The 8808-nt window shown below is 35.9% G+C and overlaps 1 protein-coding gene across 6 annotated transcripts; it reads left to right on the forward strand.

Moving 5' to 3' along the window:
• The first annotated feature begins 254 nt into the window (after positions 1 to 254).
• Positions 255 to 7647, forward strand: LOC136232862 (proteinaceous RNase P 1, chloroplastic/mitochondrial). Of its 6 annotated transcripts, none has more exons than XM_066022310.1 (8): positions 255 to 591; positions 764 to 794; positions 2623 to 3901; positions 4534 to 4623; positions 4720 to 4901; positions 5206 to 5326; positions 6558 to 6626; positions 7282 to 7647. In XM_066022310.1, exons 3-8 carry the CDS (start codon positions 2702 to 2704, stop codon positions 7399 to 7401), a joined length of 1782 nt encoding a protein of 593 aa, XP_065878382.1. In that variant the 5' UTR covers positions 255 to 591; positions 764 to 794; positions 2623 to 2701; the 3' UTR covers positions 7402 to 7647. The 6 variants fall into 6 exon arrangements, 5 of the variants coding, with proteins under 5 accessions (XP_065878382.1, XP_065878380.1, XP_065878383.1 ...); XR_010690635.1 differs by lacking the exon at positions 255 to 591 and adding an exon at positions 5902 to 6027 and having other exon boundaries at positions 643 to 794; positions 7282 to 7339; XM_066022308.1 differs by lacking the exon at positions 764 to 794.
• The last annotated feature ends 1161 nt before the right edge of the window (positions 7648 to 8808 follow it).

Here is an 8808-nt window from a genome sequence, read left to right on the forward strand (position 1 = left end):
ACTCGTCTGTTTATAAATCGAGCCAAACACCAAGCCACCCATAAACGACTCGGTTCATTTACATCCCTACCTAAAGAGTGCTAAACAACCTCGAACCGTTCAATCAGATTAATTAAAAAAGAGATATTACACATATTATGGATTGTTAATTTAGTGTGGATTTGGGCCAATTTGAGAAATTTAGGATATTTAGAGGTAAAATTTAAAAATTATAAGAACTTAAACCCTTGAAAACCCCCCTTCCTCTCCTCCGAACAGTACTCCGACGTATCACCCCAATCTATTATCTATCTATATCCAAATCAACGCCGGAGTCGGATAATATTATCAGCCTTGGGCAGAAGATAGCATCGTTTCGCCCGATATATTTGGTCCTTCACTTGTCAAGGCTGCCAGCTCCCTCCCTACTCTCCCTGCTCTCCGTCTTTCCGGTGTGTTCCACAGTTTCCATAGCCTCCTTCATTTCTTCTGGTTGTTAGCCTTCGGCCTCGGATGAGCTCGATTCTTCTTCTCTAGCTGGTCATGGCGTTGAAATGATAGTCGTTCCTTTCTCTCTATAGTCTTCTCAATCACCGCCGACAAGAGCTTCAGGTTCTCTTCTGTAATTCAATTTGGTCAGCTGGTTCAAATTCTGAATTTATTCTTTAGCTTCTTCTTTTGTTAGATTTTAGAGGTTTGTAACAATACAATGCACAATTGCTTTCTAAATATAATTGTTAGTCTGATAAATTATGAAATGATAGTCGTTCCTTTCTCTCTATAGTCTTCTCAATCACCGCCGACAAGAGCTTCAGGTTCTCTTCTGTAATTCAATTTGGTCAGATGGTTCAAATTCTGAATTTATTCTTTCGCTTCTTCTTTTGTTAGACTTTTAGAGGTTTATAACAATACAATGCACAATTGCTTTCTAAATATAATTATTAGTCTGATAAATTATGAAGAATGTACTTCAAATGTTTGAAAAAAATGCTTTTCGCCTGAATGCTCTTATTGACAAACTTATGAAGGCTGGCAAGCTTGATAAAGCTACTTGATACTGCTATTCTATAAACTAAATTTGAATTATTAACTTCTAATTCCACAAATTCTTAGGTATAAAAGTTGCTGATTTTATAGGATGTCATTTTAATTGGAGAGGCTGAGTTTTACTCTCTGGAGGGGGAGATCTTCTTGACTCTATTAGAAAACAGTGAAAGGGAAGAGAAGAAAGAGAAAACGTGTTTCCGATTAGGGCGGTGAACTGACCAAGTGATTTTGAGGAAGGCTGTTTTGTGGTCTATTTGGAAACAAATATGGGGGTAACCAATATGGGGTAACAAATACCTAAGGTGTTGTTTGATAAAACTGAAAATTAAGTGCTGAAAAAATAATTGCTGAATTTTAAGTGCTGAAATTATTGAATGATATAAATTTTATAAAAATATTAGTTGATAATGTTTAACTTAAGGTGCCTTCTATGGTTACTTTGTTTTTGACAAAGTACCTTTACTTTGTGTGTTTTCACCATTGGATGATAGAGTATAAAATTAATCCAATGGTTAATACACACAAAGTAAATTAACTTCTATGGTTACTTTGTGTGTTTTCAAAATAAATGATTTTTAACTTAATTAACTAATTTAAGTGTGGAGAAACAACCGTTATCAAACGCACTTAAATTAAATAAGTGCTTAATATTTTAATTTAAGCAATTAAGTGCTTTATCAAACAAGGCCTTTGTATGAGAGATTATACATAATTTAGTACAAAATTGGAAATTTGAGCAGTAAATGGGAGTTCGTAAGAATAAGTATTATCTGATAATTTTGTGCAGGTTTACCTGATATTGACACTTTGTTAACTTCTACATCTCTTTTTCATTTTCCCTCATCAATATCGACAGTGAGGTCATGTACTCTGCATGGTTAATTTTTGTAATTAGGTATTTTGCTTTCTTGTAGCTGCTATGATCATCATTTTTTCGTAGAAGTGATTTCCACATGGTCCCTGGCCATGTGTTTTCAGTGCAATGGTAACAAAAACTTCAGAGCTTTCTAGAATAATTGGATTAGTTCAAATTGCCGATTCCCCTAATTTGCCAATAACTATCGAGGATTTCCCAGTATCTTGTTTTTGGAACAATTCAAAATGCTTTTTTTTTTTTTAAATTGTAATTTAGCTTTGAAACATGAAATCGAGGGAGTACATGATAGTTATAGTGTTGTTTGATTTGTTGCCATGCCAATGCAGATAATGATTTAATTGAGTTAATTATTAGCTTCTTTCTGGATAGTTGCAGAGGTGTCCGTTTTGCAGCTCAATTTGATTTGTACAAGAGAATGACTTAGATTTTTTCTAAACAACTTTTTGTGCATATCTAATCTTGCTGAGGATAAAAGTAAAATCCTTTGAGGATTTAACAATTATATTATTGTGAATATGAAGGAATTTGTATACAGACTACTAACAGATTTGCAAAACTTGGTTTTGATGAGCACTCGTAAGAGAGATGTTTTAAAAACGACATAGACTAAGTAATAAACAAATTATTTGTTTGATATTTAGATTAATAAAATAAGCTTTGGCTGCATGCAGTGAATCATTTTATGCTTAATTGTGCTTGTTTATTATAATTGTTTACAGGTGAAACAGCTTACTGATTGTTGTCAATTGTATTATTTGCTTTTCTGAACAAAACTGAAAAGGGATAACATCAAAAGTGATGCTGCGTGGAAGCTCTTTTGCTCCCTCTTTTAATAGAACCTATCCTTTCTTCTCATTCTTCAACAAAGTCCCATTATTGTCAACTTCCAAAGATAATTGCTGCCGGTTCTACCGTCCACTTGTCCGAAATCACTCTCGTTTTATCATCAAACCTGTTAAAAATATTCAAGCATGTAATTTCCCAGCAGATAGAAGAGCACATGTTTGCATGTTTACAGTGTCTGCAACTCCAAAAATTTATGAATCCTCTGGACCAGCTAAAACTAAGGTTTCCCACAAATCAATGAGGAAAGCACGCCGAGAATCACCCGAAGGAGTACTTAGATCAAAGCTAAATATCTGCTCAAAGAAGGGAGATCTTGTAGAAGCCCTTCGCTTGTATGATGAGGCACGATGTAATAGTGTCCAGCTTAATCAGCAACACTACAATATGGTGCTCTATTTGTGTTCTTCTGGTTCACCTGATGAATTGAATGGAGATGGGGTTAGTGCAGATGTCTCTTGTTTTGGTTCAAAAAGGGGTTTTGAGATTTTTCAGCAAATGATTATTGATAAAGTTGCACCAAATGAAGCTACTTTTACAAATGTTGCAAGGCTGGCTCTAGGGATGGAAGACCCAGAGATGGCCTTTGACTTGATTAAGCATATGAAAAGTTTTAACATCCCACCAAAACTGCGTTCATATGAGCCTGCGTTGTTTGGATTCTGCAAGAGGGGGATGGCTGATAGAGCTTATGAAGTTGATGCACACATGGCTGAATCAGGGGTGATGCCAGAAGAGGCTGAACTTTGTGCTCTCTTAAAAGTTAGTGCTGATGCAAACAGGCCTTACAAGGTGTACGAAATACTGCATCGCCTGCGAGCCACTGTCAGGCAAGTAACAGATTCAACTTTTGGGGTTATTGAGGAATGGTTCAAGTCTGGGAATGCTTCAAATATCGGGAAGGAAAACTGGGATGCAAGCAAGGTAAGGGAAGCGGTTGTCAAAGGAGGTGGAGGATGGCATGGACAAGGGTGGCTGGGAAGTGGACAATGGAGAGTGATCAGGACTCAAATTGATGAGAAGGGTGTCTGTCCATCTTGTAGTGAGGAGATTGCTTGTATCGATATAGATCCAAAAGAGACGGAGAACTTTGCTACCTCATTAGCTAACTTGGCTTGCCAAAGAGAGGTTACGGCTGACTTTGTTCGATTCCAGGTAAAATTTATCTCTTTAACTCTTATAGAGAAGTACCTAAAGAGTTAATATTTTGCTTCTTGCATAGAACATAAAGTTCTTTGAAATGTCTAATATTGATCAGACATGATTGCTTCCAAAAAATTTCACCTTTTGTTATGACCACATAAATTTGGCTTCTTTGATCTTGACAAACTAATGAATGAGAGTTGGAGAGTTTGATTTTTGCGCTCAACTGCCTGCCTTGTTGTGTCAGAGGCCAGGGTTTAGTCTTGGAGTGCCTTTTCTTTGAATATTGCAAGTGTATTAAAGCAAATGGTTACCTTATACTATTTATTTTTATTTTTGTTTCAATACTCTTTTTCATATTTTAAATTATAATAATGATATAACCTATATATCATGTTTGGCATGGCTAATACCTTTCATCAGCGTCTGCTTCCATGTTGTGAGCTTCATATTCATTGAACCTAGATAGTCGACCCTATCATGTCGATTTACTCAATATTTCCCTGTCTCATGCTATTTTCACTTTGCTATGGCCAAAGTAGTAAGCAAAGTCAGTACTAGCTACTTTTTCATGATTCAGGCAAGTGATGCATAACATGATTGCCAATAATATTGTGGATGACTGTGGTGGTGAACTCTTTCAGGAGTGGTTACAACTGCATGGTCCATTTGATGCGATTGTAGATGGAGCCAATCTGGGGCTTATCAATCAAAAGACTTTCAGCTTTTCCCAGGTAAAAGAGATGAAAGTTAATGTGTTTGGCAGTTCATATTTTAGTACTTAAGCAAGGTGTATTGATTGGACTCTTAATGGTCTCTTCTGCTTGTAGCTTAATTCTGTGGTAGGAAAACTGCGTCAAATGAACCCATCAAAGAAGTTGCCACTTGTTATTTTGCACAGAAATCGGGTAACTAGAGGTCCAGCCCTGAATCCTAACAATCAGCAGTTGCTAGACTTCTGGAAAAAATCTGGTGCACTTTATGCCACTCCTGCTGGTTCAAACGATGATTGGTAAGTTTCCACTTCGTGAATTCTATCTGTTGTACGATTATATTCTTTTAGTTTTCAGTGAAAATAGAAGGCATAATAATTACAGTCAGAGGTTAATTTTAAGAAATGTCTTATTATAGTTCAAGAAGTATCTGTCTGAAACAGCTAGAAATAACTATCAAAACGTGTTTGGTAAACTTATTCAAATAGTATCTAATAGTGTACCTCTAATGACTTTTGGTTCAGAAACCTCTAATTTGGTTGTGAATTTGTTCATATAACCTTCATTGCTCTGTTGTAAATTTGTTGCATTGTTTATTTACAGGTATTGGTTATATGCTGCAGTTAGCTGTAAGTGTTTGCTGGTGACTAATGACGAGATGAGGGACCACTTGTTCCAGTTGCTAGGAACTTCCTTTTTTCCAAGATGGAAGGAGAAACATCAGGTATTTTCTATTCCTGTATATGAAGTAGATAATCATTTGCACTTTAGTGAATAAAACAGGCTAAATAGCTCATGAATGCTTGGAGAGTGAGTTTTAAAATTATTAGTTTTATGATAATTTTGGTAGTACTACTATATGTATCACATCGATTCTACATTGACATGAATAGTCTAGGCTAGTGAATGTATATCTATAACATAGACAACTAATTGGTAGGTGTCATGGAATCACTTGAACTAACTTTTAGTTCAAGCTGATAGTCAAAAGCTCAATTAATATTAATATCTAACACACCCCCACACACGAATGCTCACTGAGCTTGAACCGTGCACAACACCGGCCCATATTATCATGTCCTACAATTTAATCAACAAATGAGGTTGTCAGGAATCGAACCCTTGATCACTTGGTCAAAGAGATTCAGTTAATAATGTAAGAATGGTATGTGTCAATCTAGGTATGGGCTGTAGCTGTACGTCAAGGTAGTACCCTTAATGTGTATATATATGTATATTCACCTTGAATGAAATATATATATTCTATATGGTATCTCATGTGTTTCCAGTTGGTATCAGAGACAGGTTGACCAAGTCGTCTAGGTTCAATTCCTGGCAGCCCCATTTGTTGATTTAATCACAGGACATGGTAATATGAACCTGTGTTATGCACGCTTCAAGCCCAGTCGGCATTCGCCTGTAGAGGTGTGTTAGATATTAATATGGAGTGTACCTTTAACTATCAACTTTAGCTTTTAGTTCAAATGGTTGGATGACCTTAGGCATCACTATGACACAAATGAAATCCACAGACTACTGATCCCAATACAAGTGATTATATGTATTGTCAATTGTATTTTTGCATGTCGCTTTTATTAATAAAGGTAAAAAATTACAATTATTACTTGCAAACACGACTCGAACCTCCTATATTGTTATGAACACATTACGTGCCCAACAGGATATTATCCGACTTTTGGATGATTATTGTTAACATATTAATCCAAAAAATGACATAAATTATTTAAAAATAGTATCATATCTTCCCACATTTTTAAAAGTCACTATTAATATATGTAAACACAATGTTGACACGGAAGTTTTTGGATTGGATTAGGGTTGACTTATTTTAACAATATTCCGAAAATGACACAATAGGAACACGATAATTACCACCTCTATCAATAATAGACATCAATAATGGTATATTTATGAAAGCAATTCATCGTTTGCAGGTTCGGCTGTCTGTATCAAGAAGTGGAATCGCTCTCCGCATGCCTCCACCATATTCGATTGTTATTCAGGTGAGATGTATAACCATCTTCGCATCCAGGGGCGGAGGCAGGGGGGCAGCCCCTCCGGCCGCTGGAATCACCATGACGACGAGTGGCGAGTAGTTTCGGCCTCCTTGTCTCCACGAAATTTGAGGCCGTGGTGGTTCCGGCTCCCTGTTTCCAACAAATAATGATTGGATGCTGGATTAGCATCCCAAAATTGGCCCAGGTCTTGTTATGCCCTCTCTAAATCCAAAATTCTATTGTTTTTTTTGTCTGTTAGGCCTCATTGAATCCAAATTTCTAATTTTTTTGGCCTATTAGGCCGTCCCTAAATCCGATTTTTTCTATTAGACACAATTTTTTTACATGTTAAGAATCTTAAACACAATTGATACTTAAAGATTGGTTCTTGACCACTCCGATTATAACACGTATATATACTAAAAAAATTTCAACAAGTTCAATTTAGCAAATTTTTTTTTTTTTTTTACACACCATGTGTAAAATCGGCCCCCCAACCGAACAATCCTGTATTCGCCACTGTTCGCATCTGAACTGCAGAGATGGTTCAGAGTGATCTTGGAAGCCTGAAATAATTACACCATGGCATCTAATTCACGACAGAAAATCCTTTGCTTATTTATTTTTAGTCTAATTTTGGCTTTTTGTTGATATTATGCAGGAGTCTGAAAATGGTGGTTGGCATGTTCCAACAGCTACGGGCGATGATCTTGAAGCACCGAGGCAGTGGTTGTGTGCCACCAGAGCAACGAATAAAACTACATCCACTCTAAAGTCATGAGCAGGCATATTCATCCACCGAAGAGCATAGTTGTTAAAGGCGCGCCTCAAGGTCTTGAACCTTGAATGCAGAAAGCGAGGCGCTATACAAAAAGCTCTCGCCTTGTGTGCCTCAGAGCCTGGATCAAGGCGAGCTTGAGGGTTTTCACTAGGGTTCTATTTTTTATTTTTTATTGTTTTCTGTAACTTAACTGTTTGATTATTCTCAGCCATTAAAGTTAGCCACAATATCCTTAATTATTATGTATACATGTTCCAATAGCTAGGAGCGATGATCTTGAAGCATCGAGGCAGTGGTTGTGCGCCACCACCAAAGCAACGAATAAAACTACATCTGCTCTAAACTCATGAGCAGGCATATTCATCCACCGAAAAGCACAGTGGTTAAAGGCGTCTCACTCAAGGCTCAAGGTCTTGAGCCTTGAATGCAGAAAATGAGGCGTTGTACAAAAGGCTCTTGCCTTGCGTTTCAAAGCCTGGATCAAGGCGCGCCTGAGGGTTTTCACTAGGATTTTATTTTTTTTACTATTTTCTATAACATAACTGTTTGATTATTCTCAACCACTAAAGTTAGCAACAATATCCTTAATCAGGGGCGGCTCCGGGGAGAGACTGCATAGGCGGCCGTCTAGGGCCTTCCGTTTAGAGCATCTCCAATAGAGGGTGTCCAAAAGAGTGCCAGCTGATGTGACATTTAGTTTGACAACTTTTAAAGAGTGCCTACTATTAAAATGATGGTGGGTGTCAAAAAAGTTGTCAAAAGGTTGTCAATTTTTGGCAACCTTGCTTCAAGGTTGCCAAACATTTTTTGATATAAAAAAGTTTGATTTACTTGAATACTATTGGTTCACCTTTTTGATGATTTTCTCTCTCATTTCCCTATTGGTTCACAATATTTATAATTAAATAAATTATATAATAAGTAATGATTTGTGGGGTCATTGTGGCAACTTTTAAAGTTGTTTTACAATTGGAGCATTTTTAAATAAAAGTTGCTAAGAGTGATGTTGATTACTAAATTAATAAAATATTATATTTTAATATGATGTGTTAATTTTTGGCACTCTTTAGAGCAATCTCTATTGGAGATGCTCTTAGAGGGGTTTCTAATCTAAAAAAAGTAATTTAATTTTTTATAAAATTCAAATCTAATTTTAATTATAATACAATAATTATTGAGATTTCAATTATCGAAAAATTCTCTTAGTAAATAATTATTATATCATGTGTGAATTTAATAGTAATCATATATAGAATAACAAGAATATATTTCACTAAATGGAATAAAAAATTGACAACATTAACACAAATTGTCTTCTTTTTTATTATAATCAACTCTTAACAATAATAGCACAATAAAAGTTTCATAGTTTATTTCATAACTTTTCTCTTAATAATAGTAGGATAG

The sequence above is a fragment of the Euphorbia lathyris genome, chromosome 6 (assembly GCF_963576675.1).
Source record: "Euphorbia lathyris chromosome 6, ddEupLath1.1, whole genome shotgun sequence".
NCBI lineage: Eukaryota > Viridiplantae > Streptophyta > Magnoliopsida > Malpighiales > Euphorbiaceae > Euphorbia > Euphorbia lathyris.